Source organism: Eurytemora carolleeae, unplaced genomic scaffold, assembly GCF_000591075.1.
Source record: "Eurytemora carolleeae unplaced genomic scaffold, Eaff_2.0 scaffold207, whole genome shotgun sequence".
NCBI lineage: Eukaryota > Metazoa > Arthropoda > Copepoda > Calanoida > Temoridae > Eurytemora > Eurytemora carolleeae.
In genome coordinates this window covers 367,888-384,845 of record NW_019396121.1, presented here as the reverse complement: position 1 = coordinate 384,845, position 16,958 = coordinate 367,888, and the positions used below count along the sequence as shown (strand labels likewise).

At 32.3% G+C, this 16,958-nt stretch overlaps 1 protein-coding gene across 1 annotated transcript; it reads left to right on the top strand.

Moving 5' to 3' along the window:
• The first annotated feature begins 324 nt into the window (after positions 1-324).
• On the top strand, positions 325-15,927 carry LOC111695566 (2-acylglycerol O-acyltransferase 1). The gene is made up of 8 exons (XM_023464932.1): positions 325-395; positions 5,787-5,851; positions 7,835-7,918; positions 11,106-11,144; positions 11,504-11,624; positions 11,907-12,008; positions 14,978-15,055; positions 15,760-15,927. The coding sequence occupies exons 2-8, from the start codon at positions 5,799-5,801 to the stop codon at positions 15,877-15,879; spliced, it is 597 nt and encodes a 198-aa protein (XP_023320700.1). The 5' UTR covers positions 325-395; positions 5,787-5,798; the 3' UTR covers positions 15,880-15,927.
• Positions 15,928-16,958: the final 1,031 nt, after the last annotated feature.

The window sequence follows — 16,958 nt, the reverse complement described above, 5'->3', positions numbered from 1 at the left end:
AAGTATTGCTAGTTCTGAGTGTAGAAGTCTCTTGTCTAACTCCTCAAATTAGTTAGCAAAGTATTACTAGTTCTGAGTGTAGCTTTTCTAACTCCTTAAATTAGTTAGTATAAAGTATTGCTAGTTCTGAGTGTAAAAGTCTCTGATCTTACTCTTTAAATTGTGGAAATTTGTCTCTTCCTGAAAAATAATAAATCCTACCTATCCTACTTATAATGTTGAACTGTTCAGAAAGAATGAATTATCCGAGTACTTAAGTCACAGGTTTAAGATACAACAATTTTTCTCTCTGTTAGATTAAAGGATGATTCTTTCCGAGTTCTAAAATCAAATTATCAAAACTTTATTCAGGTGCATTCGCCTGTTTCGGGACAGAAGGAGTCAATTTTGAAAAGGTAATTATTTATTTATTTTAGTACAGGATTCAGAACAAGATTCAGTCCAGGATTTAGTCAAGGATTCATTTCAGGATTATGTGGAGGATTTAGTACAAACTTCTGTACAGTATTAAGTACAGACTTCTGTACAGGATTTAGTACAAACTTCTGTACAGGATTTAGTGCAAACTTCTGTACAGGATTTAGTACAAACTTCTGTACAGGATTTAGTACAGACTTATGTACAGGATTTAGTGCAAACTTCTGTACAGGATTTAGTACAGACTTCTGTACGGGATTTAGTATAGACTTCTGTACAGGATTTGGAAAAAATATAGTCGTAGTCCTGATGTTTAAAAAAAATCAAGTTAATGAGTCTGTACTCGTTATGGTATACTTAAATGCTTTGTTCACACTAGATCATCCCGAACGGAAACTTAGAAGACTTCAGTGTCGCAGAAAATCTTTATATATATTTAGCTTGTCCTGGGTTTGTCTGTATGTTTGTATCCAATAAACGTCCAAACTGCTGAACCGATCGGGCCCAAATTTTATGTCGCAACTCACATGGCCCCAGGGAAGGTCTATGGAGGGTTAAAGATGAAAATTGTTAGGCAGATGAAAACGTAAAAATCTGAAAAATGCCGTTTACAAAAAAACAGTTTGAAGAGCAACGGTTGACAGCTAAGACTTTAACTAGAAAAGGGGCGCGAAGCGCTCTGAAAGTATATGTCTATAGTATATCATGGAGGTTGTTTCCAAGAATTATTAATTTAACAATTCTGTCCCTGTATTTTATTTTACTCGTAGAAAGTGCACAAGTGGTATAAAGAGTTTTCTATAACTATGAGCCTGCAGGGTGTCATGATAAAAATCTCTGAACATACTTATTTCTTTATGAACGTTTTTCAACATCGACCATCTTAGTTATTTTGTTGTACATCAAAATCTGATATTTCGTTGATTTTAAACCCCCTTTAAGTAGACTCTTTTACACTACTTTGAGCTCAGTTCTGAGTTTATAACTTCCTTTTCTATTATACTAAACCAGAAAAGTTAGAATTTACAGTCCTTGATATAAAACATACGGCTTCAAATATCAGTAAAGTAAAAAGACTACATACAAGGTATAGATCTAACGGAGGGAAAAATGGATGAAAATACAAAAGTTACAAAATGAATGAAAGGGAAATCAAAAGGGAATAAAAAAAAAATTAAAAAGGAATGAAAAGAATATGAAGGAAATTGAAAAGGAAAATGAAAAGAGAATCAAAAGAAAATTGAGAGAGAATGAAAGGAAAATGAAGAAAAATGAAAAGAGAATGAAAAGAAAATTGAGAGAGAATGAAAGGAAAATGAAGAAAAATGAAAAGAAAATGAAAGGAAAATGAAAGGAAAATGAAAAGAAAATGAAAATAAAATGAAAGGAAAATTGAAGGTAAAAGAAAAGAAAATGAAAGGAAAATGAAAGGAAAATTGAAGGAATATGAAAGAAAAATGAAAAGAAAATGAAAGGAAAATGAAAGGAAAATGAAAAGAAAATGAAAAGAAAATGAAAGGAAAATGAAAGGAAAATGAAAATAAAATGAAAGGAACATTGAAGGAAAAAGAAAAGAAAATGAAAGAAAAATGAAAAGAAAATGAAAAGAAAATGAAAAGAAAATGAAAGGAAAATGAAAAGAAAATGAGAAGAAAATGAAAAGAAAATGAAAGGAAAATAAAAAGAAAATGAAAGGAAAATGAAAGGAAAATGAAAAGAAAATGAAAAGATTATGGAAAGAAAATGAAAGGAAAAGGAAAGGAAAATGAAAAGAAAATGAAAGGAAAATGAAAAGAAAATGAAAAGAAAATGAAAGGAAAATGAAAAGAAAATGAAAGGAAAATGAAAGGAAAATGAAAAGAAAAAGAAAGAAAAATGAAAGAAAAATATATGACGTTGAAAAATTTATGTTTTAAAGGTCATATTGTGATCGGAAGTCACAGCTTGCTGGGACGATGACTGAACTGTTTAATCAGCGTGATATAGTTTATTTTTGAATAAAATCTATTATAAAATTAAACATGACAAAGTTAATTATAATATCAAAAACTTAAACTACGCTTGAAAAGAAACTCCTAAACTTTCACAGAAGTTAATGTCTTTGAAAATAAGGAATTAAGTAAAAGATACGGTAAGTGAAATCTAATAATTCACCCTAAAAGTTTAAAATATTCTAACTCTCCCTTTCATAAGAAAAATAACTAGGAAAATTACATGGTTTGAGTTGAACATGAAATCAAGTTGGTTTATTGTTACTCGGGGAAAACATGACTAGACAATGTGATATTAAAGGCAAAGTTGTTTTCTGATCCTAAATAGTATAAACCTTAACCTTGATGTTTAAAGAATTCTGGATGATATATAATTAAGTAGAAGAGTATTTTTATAATACAGTGCTACCCACCAAACATTACAGTATAAAGATGAACAGGAATAATATTAAATGTATTCCTGGTAAAAAAAGGATGAAATTCCATTCAGTTAAGAGACCTTATTAGTTTTAATCTTTGTATGTCAAACTGAAGAATATTCAATATTATGCCTGGGACTGAATTTAATTAATTGAAGAGGTCGTTGAACTATTTACCGCCGGTTTAAACCATGAATCATCGAATCAAATCTATATCAATCTTTAAACTTAAATCAGATGATTCAGAATTTGAACCTGCGGTAGATAGGCCGTCGACCTAGCTCAAGTTTTTCAAATTTCGTCTCACGTCGCCTTTTTATGTTCAGTGGGAAACACTATTATTTCTGGGTTAGGAAGCATGCAAAGTAAGTTGTCTAGGAAGTTTTATTAAGCTTGATTTAACCTCAATACATTAGATATTATCACAATCAGACAACTTATCTTATTCAAACTTTTTCAAACTATGCATGAGGAATAAACTTAGGGGTGAGTGATGTTTTTTTAAACTTTTGAACAAAGTTATGACACTAATAAATCCCTGATATTCAAATTGCAACCCTGAAATCAGGGTCGTAACTCGCAATAATAGATTGCAACCCTAGGGATACAATCTAATTAATTGCGAATTTTTCTGCCCAGAAGTTGCGACGGGTTTACAAATCCGAAAACATTAATGATTTAATTTCTTAACTCAAAAATATGTGTTACAATTAAAACTAAATAGTTTTTACAGTTTTGAAAACCTGAAAAAGGTAGATTTTGATGTAAATTAAAAATTATGTTAAGCAGTGGAAAAGCCTTCAAAAAATTTGTTTAAAAGTTGAAAAAAATACATATCTCTTCATTTACGTGAGGCAATAAGGATGCAATAAACATTGGAGGGAATATTACATTGCCTTGGCAATAATCCCACCTATATATATTGTATCCCTATTGCCTCCCTGTAATAAAGAGATAAATAGTTAAAACTGATACAAAATGGTGATTTAAAATAAGAATCATGAGGATCTAGACAACTGTGAAAGTTATTCATCAAATGTTTAGACAGCCTCGACTTTAAAGTGTCGCAACGCCTTGGCCTTTGGTTTTAACTCCCCAACTCACTTGTACATTTGTGTATGTCTACATATATACATTTAGAAATTGCAATACACTTGTTCCTGGTTTATGTGTAAAAGAAGTAATTGGCAAAATACTGCTTAATTTTGCGTGAGGGCGTGCACATTTTTGTTCGGAGTGAGATCAAAGCAGACACCTTTTCTAGCAGAAAGAGCTTATTGATTTTATATCCAATTTTATGATTTTTTCATTTGACAAAATGGAGACTTTTTTAACTTCTTAAACGAATCTTAAGTCTCTGTATAAATGAGCTGAGCTGAAAACTTTAGAATGGGATATCCTTAATCTCGATCTGGTAAATAATCTGGAGATTAAATTCATGAGGACAACAAGCAATATTTAATCTGGAGATTAAGAAAAAGAGTGGATCAAGCATTAATCCCGATATCCACCATTCTAAAGTTCCCAGCTCTGATTTTTTTAGCGCTGTTACCATGTTGGTTATTCCAAATATTGTTTCTAAAACTTGACGAAATCTCTTTCCAATTTCTTGGATTTAACTATCCTATTACAAGACAAGTTTCTGTAGAGTTTCTGAGTTGAAAGCACACTTTAGTTAATGTATACTTTGTAAAGTATGTTTGCAAATAAGAAAACTGGTTGGTTTCCATCAAGAAATAAGGTTTATAGGGGATAGAAATAAATCTGCCATGTCAAAATCTTATTTTGTACAGGGTGTACCAACACACATGGGATTATGAAAAAATATGCATTTTTCTTAAATTCTGTTTAGTAGAAATACACTTAAAATACTTAATACACCATGGTCTTAGGAATTTAAAATGGGGTCTGCCATTTTCGCACCTTCAAAAAACTAATCGAAAATAAAAAAAGAATTTGAGTCTCTGCCCCAAACTCTGTTTTCTGGTCTTCTTATCTTTAAAACCCAATGTTGTAGACCTTACATAATTCTGTTACATCAAACAATGGAGGTTGGAAAAGGTTTTTGCCATCAGTTGCAAAAATATGGGAATTCGAAAGTTTGAGTTTGGGGCAAATACTCAACTCCTTTGTCAATTTATTAAATAAGATTAAAATTGTCTAGACACTTAATATCTCCGTTAATTTATTAAATAAGATTAAACTCGTCTAAACACTTAATATCTGCGTCAATTTATTAAATAAGATTAAAATTGTCCAAACATTTCTTCGTCAAATTTTAAGATTAAAAACGAACAACACATGTTGCCATGAATTCAAGGTAATTTATAAATAATTGGAAATCAGGAACAACATTTAAATGGTTTCTAAGATCCTATGTTTTTTTGGGACTCCTGTACTTTAATCTTATTCAATGTGCCCAGTAGTGCCCACAACCCAGACCATGCAATGTTCTTAAATGCAAAACAAAGTTTGTTCTGGGAAATTGTGAGGGTTGAAACTGATAAAAAAGCGAGAAATAGTTGAACTATTTATGGCTAGTTAAACTAATATAACTAAACTTATTTTTTAGTTCTGCTGTTTTGTGAACATTTTACTGTATCCCTTTAATACAACTTATTTACAACGAATGCAATATGCACTTTTTTCATAATAAAGAATTTTATTGGGACAAAAACTGTAGATTCTCTACCCTCCGTAAAAATCCTAAATTTCTTTACTACTGTTTTGATACATGTATTGTAATGTATTGTTCAATAAATATCTAACCAATTTAATGGATTTCAAGGTTTCACTTATTTGAAAATATAAATGATATATAAATCTTTAGAATTAGAAATATAGATTAGTACAACTCACTACTAATAGAATGATTATTCCTTTTTCTCAAATAAAATCATAAGACTGTGATTTTATAAATGGATATTTTATTAAGTTGTTTGTATTTATTCACTTTTAGGAGTTCCCTGGTATGGAAGCGAGGTTACTGTCTCTAGAGGGACAATTCTGGATTCCTGGATACAGGTTGGGAATACTTAGATTCCTGGATACAGGTTGGGAATATAAAGTTTCCTGGATACAGATTGGAAATATTTAGTTTCCTGGATACAGGTTGGGAATATTTAATTTCCTGGATACAGGTTGGGAATATTAAGTGTCCTGGATACAGATTAGGATATTTAGTTTCCTGGATACAGGTTGGAAATATTTAAATTCCTGGATACAGGTTAGAAATATTTAAATTCCTGGACACAGGTTGGGAATATAAAGTTTCCTGGATACAGGTTGGGAATGTAAAGCTTCCTGGATACAGGTTGGGAATATAAAGTTTCCTGGACACAGGTTGGGAATATAAATTTTCCTGGATACAGGTTGGGAATATAAAGTTTCCTGGACACAGGTTGGGAATATAAAGTTTCCTGGATAAAGGTTGGAAATATAAAGTTTCCTGGATACAGGTTGGAAATATCAAGTTTCCTGGATACAGGTTGGAAATATCAAGTTTCCTGGATACAGGTTGGGAATATTTAATTTCCTGGATACAGGTTGGAAATATAAAGTTTCCTGGACACAGGTTGCGAATATTTAATTTCCTGGATACAGGTTGGGAATATTTAATTTCCTGGATACAGGTTGGAAATCTTTAGATTCCTGGATACAGGTTGGGAATATTTAGATTTCTGGATACAGGTTGGAAATATTAATTTTCTTCCTGGATACAGATTAGGAATATTTAGTTTCCTGGATACAGATTGGGAATATTTAGCCTCCTGGAAACCGGTTGGGAATATTTAATTACCTGGAAACAGGTTGGGAATATTTAGATTCCTGGATACAGGTTGGGAATATTTAGTTTCCTGGATACAGGTTGGGAATATTTAGTTTCCTGCTTATAGGTTGGGAATATTAAGTTTCCTGGATACAGATTGGGGATATTCATATTCCTGAATACATGTTGGGAATATTTAGATTCCTGGAAACAGGTTGGGAATATTTAGTTTCCTGCTTACAGGTTGGGAATGTTTAGTTTCCTGGATACAGATTGGGGATATTTATATTCCTGAATACATGTTGGGAATATTTAGATTCCTGGAAACAGGTTGGGAATATTTAGTTTCCTGGATACAGGTTGGGAATATTTAGATATGGTTTGAGAATATTTAGATTGGGAGTATTTAAAATCCTGGATACAGGTTGGGAATATTTAGTTTCCTGGATACAGGTTGAGAATATTTAGATTCCTGAATACATATTGGGAATATTTAGATTCCTGGATACAGGTTGGGAATATTTAGTTTCCTGGATACAGGTTGGGAATATTTAGATTCCTGGATACAGATTAGGAATATTTAGTTTCCTGGATACAGATTGGGAATATTTAGCCTCCTGGAAACCGGTTGGGAATATTTAATTACCTGGAAACAGGTTGGGAATATTTAGATTCCTGGATACAGGTTGGGAATATTTAGATTTCAGGATACAGGTAGGGAATATCTAGATTCCTGGATACTGGTTGGGAATATTTAGATTTCTGGATACAGGTTGGGAATATCTAGATTCCTGGATACAGGTTGGGAATATTTAGATTTCAGGATACAGGTTGGGATTATAAGTAAGGATCGAAAAGATCGAATAAAGGTAAGGAAAATTCAGTTTGGGACTCCTGGATACAGGCTGGGAATATTCCCAAATGTACTTTAGATTGGATATACTTTAAAATCAATGCAAAAAAAAGACTTTAAGGTATTGTTCATGAAGTCATAAAAACAAATTACAAGGAAAACCAATGAATTGTTAAATTAGAAAAGTTTGTTTATACTCAGTTCGAGGTTTAATATAGACATGGATAATCAGAGGTCATAGTTCCGATTAAATTCATTTGAGAATTATTAGAATACCAGCTTTCCTTGAAAATGGTCAAGTATTGTCCTTTGGAATTATCCTCTTAAAATGCAAATTTTATCCATTTAAACTTTTCTTGATTTTAAATAGCATTTCTATATTTAGAGAGCTGTTCGCCAGTAGTGGAGCATGTGCTGCCACGAAGCGGGGTATGGAATCATTACTAGGTCGCCCTGGTGGTGTTATAAGGAACTTCATCTTTTTTGTATATGGTTTAAAAGGATATTTAGCAGTTTAAAAACCAAACCCTTCGAATTTTAAGGTTTATACTAAATACTATTGGTCGTTGTTTCAAATTTTAATATTTGTTTCTCTGGTTATAGTGTTTACAGAGCATCTTCAGATCAAAGCGTGGGTTGATTCTAAAAATATCTTGGAACATGAACAGAAACTCAGAATTCAGTTGGGGAAGGTTTCACATATTTTAATGGTCTTTGGAGTAAATCTAACTTAATCAAATTTTCCCTGAAAAATTGCAAAACAGCAAGAAATTAAATGTTTTTAAATATGAACGTACAGTATGGCATCAGAATTATATTAATTACAAAGATTATTGTTACGTTTTTATCAGAAATTGTAAACCTTCTTATGATCTAGACTTTTCAGTACATACTCCATGCTGCTAGGTCTTCCAGCAGAACTTTTTAGTCGGCTAATCTTTTTAGATAGCTCCTACAGCGGAACTTTTTAGAGATCTCCTACAGCAGAACTTTTTTAGAGAGCTCCTCCAGCAAAACTTTTTAGAAAGCTCCCATAGCAGAACTTTTTAGAGAGCTCCTACAGCGGAAGTTTTTAGAGAGCTTCTACAGCAGAACTTTTAGAGAGCTCCTACAGCGGAACTTTTTAAAGTGCTCCTCTAGTGGATCTTTTTATAGAGCTCCTATAGCGGAACTTTTTAGAGAGCTCCTCCAGTGGAACTTTTAGAGAGCTCTCATAGTGGAACTTTTAAAGAGCTTCTCAAGCGGTACTTTTTAGAGAGCTCCTACAGCGGAACTTTTTAAAGAGCTCCTCTATTGGATCTTTTTAGAAAGCTCCTCCAGCGGAACTTTTAGAGAACTTCTTCAGCGGAACTTTTAGAGAGCTCCTTCCGTGAAACTTTTAGAGATCTTCTTCAGCGAAACTTTTTAGGGAGCTCCTCCAGCGGACTCGAAAGAGCTAATTTAACTAAAAACTTCTCCAACTCTAAACTTTGTTCTGCACTGTTACCATGGAGGCTTGGTCTCTGAACAGCAGAAACTGTGCATAGTGTGTACTAGGAATGAATTAGATTCATATTAGGATTCCTTGTCACGGACACACAACGCAATATGGCCAAAGGAATAGCTATAGGTAAACAAGAAATTTAGACTATTATTGCAGTAAAAAGAATTATTTTCCATTTTGAAACGGTGAAATCAAATACTTTAATGGTTGAGAAAGTAACGAGCCATAATAAAGAACATTTATTCGGGAGAAGGGAGGGGGCACAGTGGGGTATTAGGGGTGGGTCAGTCAAAATGAATTTATTCCATAAACCTCTCATTTATGTCAAATAAGGCTTGGCTGCTTCAGAATTTTTTTGAGAGATAGTCTCTAAGTTGTTTAAATGTTATGTTTCAGTTTAGAATCTCAACCGAAAACCCGCCATTTCATTGAAAACTCTTAAAATAGGGGTTTTCAGCACGCTACTTCGACTAAATCAAGGATTGGGGTGCTGCTGGAGCCTCTGAATCTTTTTATATGGCTGTTAGCATCTATTTACATATTTAGATTATCCCGAAACCCCTGTGTTTAATTGTGCTTTTGCTTTAAAATATGTTTTTCTTCCGAAATACTCGCGGTAACAAAGACATGAAAACATGAAACACAAGACAAATGCATTTCAAGAGGAGTATTGTGACAAAAATATTCAACCCCTTCATGACCCCCTAAAATACCACACCATGGGGGATCGTCTAAACACTTAATATCTCCGTCAATTTATTAAATAAGATTAAGATCGTCTAAACACTTAATATCTCCGTCAATTTATTAAATAAGATTAAAATTGTCCAAACATTTCTTCGTCAAATTTTAAGATTAAAAACGAACAACACATGTTGCCATGAATTCAAGGTAATTTATAAATAATTGGAAATCAGGAACAACATTTAAATGGTTTCTAAGATCCTATGTTTTTTTGGGACTCCTGTACTTTAATCTTATTCAATGTGCCCAGTAGTGCCCACAACCCAGACCATGCAATGTTCTTAAATGCAAAACAAAGTTTGTTCTGGGAAATTGTGAGGGTTGAAACTGATAAAAAAGCGAGAAATAGTTGAACTATTTATGGCTAGTTAAACTAATATAACTAAACTTATTTTTTTAGCTCTGCTGTTTTGTGAACATTTTACTGTATCCCTTTAATATAACTAAACTTATTTTTTAGTTTGTTAAATATATGAGCAATTACAAAAATTGATGATTCGGTCCGATATAGAGAAACTTAGGAGAGGAAAGGATTTGACAGTATGGGTAGAGATGCGCTCATTCGACTTTTTTCAATTCGTTTGTTCATCGTTTGTTAACGAATTTTGTTAGTTTTGGCAGTCGTTCAGAAAATAATTAGATCATCGTTCATTTTCATCTAATTCGTTTGTTTTTTTTTATAGAAAAAATCGTTCGTTCAGTAAAAGCAATGAGCGTTTTTTCACTAATTCGTTTGAAAAAATCGTTCTTTCAGTTTAAAACGATCTTTTTTAAAGTTCATTTTAACGAACGATTTAGAAATCATTCATAAATGATTTTAATGATCCATAAAAAACGATTGTTATTTAATTTCTCTGAACGCTTCTATTTTTTTCTAAATTTTCTTAACGCCACCATCGTTCACGAAAAAAAATTCGATTTTTTCACAAAAACGATGCCCATCTCTAAGAATGTTATGGAGGGGCGTGGATATTCTGCTCGATCAAAATTAAAATAAGATTTTCTTCAGAATTTTCAGCATTTTTTATCAATTTAAATGATATAAATAATTTTGTTAATTTGTAAATTATCTAGAAGCAAATAGGACAAGAAACCAATATTTTCTCCTAAGTATCGATTATTTCCTTTGCCTAAAATCAACACTGCATACTTTTGGCTTGGATACGATAATCATGTTTAACCATGGCTAACTTAACAAATATTATGTAGTGTGTTTGTTGAATATTAGATATAACTAAAAGTGTATAGTCAGGGTAAACTCCGTTAAGAGGAAATCAAGCGTGCAGTCTGTTAAAATAAATGTATTGAAGTGTGTAATCCCTATTAATAAATAAAACTAGGCGCAAAGTCCCTTTAAACTCAAATAAACAAAGTGCACAGTCCCTTTTTAAGTTCAAATTGTCAATATAAAAGATGAAAACTGATCCAGTGTTTTAGTAGTAGGTGGAGCACCTGAGAGTTTAAACAGGTTCAATTTTTTTAATTCTATCATTTTATTCTTTTCATTTCATAATTTTTTTCTATGTTTTTACAACTTATTTATTCATTCTTTTTAATAATGACTTATTGAATTAATTTAGTCGTAGTCGTGCATATCAATACAATGGAGACGACTTTCGATTACAATTTTTTATTTCTACCAAGCTTCAAACAACATGGATACACATAAACATGGAAACAAAGAGCCTCTGTCAATTAAAAGTTTCTCTTTGTTTACTTGAAAACTTGTAATTTGAAAAAGCTGGTTAGAAATCAAAACTTATTTAAAAAGATTGTCTTTTTGTATTGATATAAACACCAACCACTGTATGAACCGTTGAATCCTAGTGATAAAGAGAAGATCCGCCTGGTTTTGAAGAAAAGGAAAGGATTTATCAAGCTAGCACTGAGATACGGAGTAAACCTAGTTCCAACCTTCTCATTCGGGGAGGCATTTATTTATGGACAGGTAGCTAAAAATATATAGAGAAGTACACGCCGACCCCCACAGATTCTTAAAGAAAGATTGAAGAAGGTACATTTTCAGGTAAAAAAACAGGACCAAAAGAAATCTTTCAAATTCTTAAATTTACCTATTTATGGATTGAACTGAAAATACAAACCACCATAATTGTTTAATTTATGGAAAATAAATAGGACCGGGTTAACGCTTTAAAATTTCAGAGGGGGTAGAGGGTGGTATTGCCCTAAGGCCCCCTGGATCCCCTCCCCTAATTTTTTCTTGTTCTAGATCCCTAATCCTGAAGGATCCCTGGTTCGTCGGATCCAGGATTATCTCCAGCATATTGTTGGATTCGCTCCAGTTCTATTCTTTGGTAGGGGAGTTTTCCAGGTCAAACAATATTTAGATCAATATAAATATATTTTACAGGGGCTTTACAATATATATACAGGGGCTCTACAATATATATATACAGGGGCTTTACAATATATATACATGGACTATACAATATATATATACAGGGGCTTTACAATATATATATACAGGGGCTTTACAATATATATACAGGGGCTTTACAATATATATAGGAGCTTTACAATATATATATACAGGGGCTTTACAATATATATACACAGGGGCTATACAATATATATATTTACAGGGGCTTTACAATATATATACAGGGGCTTTACAATATATATACAGGGGCTTTACAATATATATACAGGGGCTTTACAATATATATATACAGGGGCTCTACAATATATACAGGAGCTTTACAATATATAAACAGGGCTGTACAATATATACAGGAGCTTTACAATATATATACAGGGACTTTACAATATATATCCAAGGGCTTTTCAATCTATATACAGGGGCTTTACAATGTATATATAGGGGCTTTACAATATATATACAGGGACTATACAATATATATCTATACAAGGACCAGACAGTATATTTAAGAAAATGGCGGTCATTTTTAACACTTGTTAAAGAAAAAGACGTGAATCCAGTTATAAACAAAACGTTCATAATTTGATTACTAAAATTTTTTACAGATTGGAAAAATTCCAAACAATAACAAAGTTACAGCAATTTAAAAATTGCCAAGATTATAAGGACACCCAGTATAAAGAACTTAAGGTAGGGTCCGGCGTTCCCCGTGGATAAAAATATTTTTTTAGCCTATAGCACCCCCGGCCACCCAACAAATTTCAGCCCAATCGGTCCAGCCGTTTGGCCGGCTATACGCAACATATATATACGAATGTCTTGTTTTATTATATAGATTTACTTGAAAAGGTTCGGAGTTTCTTTTTAAATCAAAAAGTTGATTCTAAATAGATATAAAAGCAATTTTTTAAAGTAAGGTTAGGTTAGGTAAGGTTAGGTTAGATTTGGAATAGTGTACTAGGATTAGTTCAAGCCACGGAGTCTATAAACCTCTCAGCAGGACCTAGTCTAGAGATGGGGTTTACACGTTTATCAAAATTGGCGAATTCAGAAATAGAAATTCTGCTAGTCCCCCGCCTCCCCCCACCCTCTCTTCCAAAAATGAGGCGATGAAATCAAGAAAGCTTAAGTACCCGAAAAAAAAACAAGAAGAATTTGTGCAGCAAAGAAAAAAAAGGTATTTTTTCAAAATACAAAAACGACACTATTATCATAATCTTTACACAAATAAAGGTTTAAACAGTACTGTTGTGGATCGGTAAATATTGTAACTTTAATGGAGGTTCCAAAATATTAGCGAAATATAGATAGAACATTACATAAATATTAGTTTAAAAAATTTATAATATAAATTTTAAGATTACACAGTTTTGGTCAGAGCTTCAACACAGGATTTTTATAAATATCTTCAAAATTTTCTGCGTATTTCTTTGCAATGGCATAAAGCCCCCATTTATTATTATTATTATTATTATTATTATATAATGTGATGCCCTCCTCTAGACGTGTAGTAAAGTATTATAATGTGATGCCCACCTCTAGACGTGTAGTAAAGTATTATAATGTGATGCCCACCTCTAGGCGTGTAGTAAAGTATTATAAGATTTTATCTAAGTTTGCGGTGTTCAACGTAAACTTCGATCCATAGATTAAATATTCTTTATGGACCCACAGGTAGCTGATTACATGAAAGTATTACAAATATTACAAAGTGTGCGACTTTTTGCTTGTGCAAATTTACTTATTTTGCGAAAATAAGTAAATCTCTCCAATTTTAACATAAGGGAGAAAACAAGAAGTTATGTTTATGCGAACCAAAAATTTTATGAAAGTGATTTGTGGGTTGTGGTAGAAACAAAACGTCAGTATTTAAAAAGACGCAAATTTTTGCACAAATTAAGGTTTCTCCTAGGGTCAGCCATCTATGAAAAGTTTCATTAATGTTTAAGACGTTTTCTACTTTAAAGTGTCACAACGCCTTGGTTTTTTATTTTACATCACCAACTCACATATACTTATATACTTATACTTATATACATATACATATACATATACTGGTTTGTAGCCCTAAAAATTTACTTTCGTACAATATTCACTACGGTACCCTTAAAAGCCTTGTTTGACCAAAACATGTGTAAACAAAAGGATTAAATAAAAGAAGTAAACCCCTGAAGAGAACAACTATTAAATACATTTAACAATACTAAGTTATACCTCCTGGTTATATCTGGTATCCTACCTTATATAGTCTAATAGATTTTATTGTTTACATTTCAAATACAGGATACAGAATATATATCTACCTACCTACCTACCTACTTATCCAGGGGCGAATACAGGGGGGGGCGGCAGGACCTTTGCACCCCCTGAGATTTCAAAATAGCTTCTCAGTAGCACTTAAGGGAAAGAAAACTAATAAAAAAACAGTAAAAAAAATATAAAGACAAATTACGATTTTTTTAAAAAATAACCTTTTTCTTTTATTTCCACTAAAAGTGTTCAATAAAGTCACATGTAAAATTGCAATGCAGATGTTAACTGGTATTGAACTATTGATATGGTTTTAATAATGTACGTCCTTATGTAAATGAATACCCTCTGTCATTTATTGGTATGAACTACCAGATAAAAATAACTAAAATTGATGTAAACGTATTATCAACTTAATTCAATTGTGATCCTTCCAATCCACTAAACCCCTCTTTTCCTTCAGTGATTGTACTGCACAAGAAATATATAGTTCCTTGGTACTGCAGATCACTGCAGTACGCCCAGGAAGCTTAATTTCACATAAGAGATGTCTTAACAATCCAAAAAGTAATGCACTTTACGTTTAAGACTACAAAAGATAGTAGGTTAATTAAATGGCAAAATTTGAATAACATAAATATCTTATTCAGTACGCATACGGAATTGTGCCTTTTCGGAAACCTATAACACTTGTAGTGGGTAAACCTATTCTTGTACAACGTGTACAGGTAATTTAATTAACGAACAGAGTGTAAATGGGGTAAACCCCATTCGTGCAAAGTAAATACTGACTACCCCATTCTATACATGTACAATGTACATATACATTAATGTACGTTATAAGAGGACCCATAAATATATGTACATTATTATACAAGTTTAACCACAAAAAATTAGACTTCAGAGACGACTGTATAGAATTTACTCTAGCTTTTTCTCAGATTTTTGGTTATCTGAAACTATAAATATAAGTAAGTGTCTGTCATTGTAAAATCATTAAATTTATTTTTTAAAACTATGTATATGCCAGGGAGCACCAAATACAGGGTGTCCCACGAAACATGACAGTTGGTGAATAGTTTTGAATGTTTTCTTCCATATATAATATATTAGATATTATAAACTTTTGCAGTTTATTTACTTTTAAAAATCTTTTACTAAAATATATTTTACTTTGAAATCAATTTTAATATAATATGGCTGACATGCAAAATCTTATATTATTCTCTTGGGGTTCAAACAACTTAACAAACTATGGAAGAAGACATTTAAAAACTTTTCACCAACTGTAATGCTTTGTGGAACACCCTGTACCAGCCTTCAAATTACAATTTAAAGTTATAGGTGGTCATTAAATTCTTATTCTTTGTGGGTAACTCTCCATGTGAAACAAAATTTTACAAGATCTACTAAAAAACATATATTTTTTAAGAATCCGAGCAATGAGGATATTGAGAGTCTTCACTCCCGATATGTATCTGAACTAACCAAGCTTTACTCCGAGTACAACCCAGTATACGGAGATGTTAATGTTGAACTTGTTATTACATAATACATCATGATTTAAAACCTAAATTTTAATAAATAGATAACAAATTAATTTTTTTATTTCATGAAATTTCTTTTGATAATTTTATATCCATTTTAATATTATTTGAATTGTTCTTTTGGACTAATAATCATAGATGTAGAGTAGACTAAGATGATAACAAAATTAATTATATAATTCTGTTTCAATTCCGAGATGTTTGAAAGGTATGAGAACCAATTTTTTTATTTTATTTTTCTCTTTACGTAAAATATTAATAATTTAAACATGATATAGCGATAATATTTGTTTTAACCAACATTTTTATGGCATTCTTTGTAATGAGACTAAGACAGAGTTATTAAGTTTCTCATCCATATATGTCCTCTACCGGATGTTCTAGACTTTCCTGCTTGGTCAAATGTAAAAAAAAACTACAAAAAGGATTTAAATGTGCACTTGGGGACATGAAATGAACACATTTATTTTCTAAATTAATTAGTTTTTGTCAGGCCTAATCTCATAAATGTAATATGTATGTATGTATATTAATCTCAGGTTCCCGGTTCCCCGGAAGACTGGAGAAGTTAGTACTGGTGACGTCCTGGACCTCTACCTCAGGGGATTTAAGGGGGGTTTGGGTTTCTATACACCGGACGCCTTTTGTGGACAGGAAATGGGATCTCTGTCACCAAAAAAAGCCTCTGGGAAAGATTATGGTCGGAAAAGTGCCTTCTGATATGGCTACACATCTGTATATTGATGAGCTAAAAAAGTTTACATTACATAGCTACAGGTGGTCGGCTGCTTCAGCTGTAGCAGACGCTGGAGCTACATCTGACCAAATGCATATGGTTGGGAAAATGCCAAAATGAACACGGAATATAAATCCACCAGCAAAGCAGCCATTTTCAAGGTCTGAGAAGCACCAGGATGCTGAGACAAAGGACAACCTTGGCCATGTGAATGTTGCTGAGAAAGCCTGCAAGGAGATTTCATAGCTTGCCAACGAGAGTGCAGAGGTCTCCCAAGAGAATCAGGTTAGCGACTTTGGGGAACTCTGGGATGATAGGAACCCAACTTGCATGCCGATTCTATTAGCG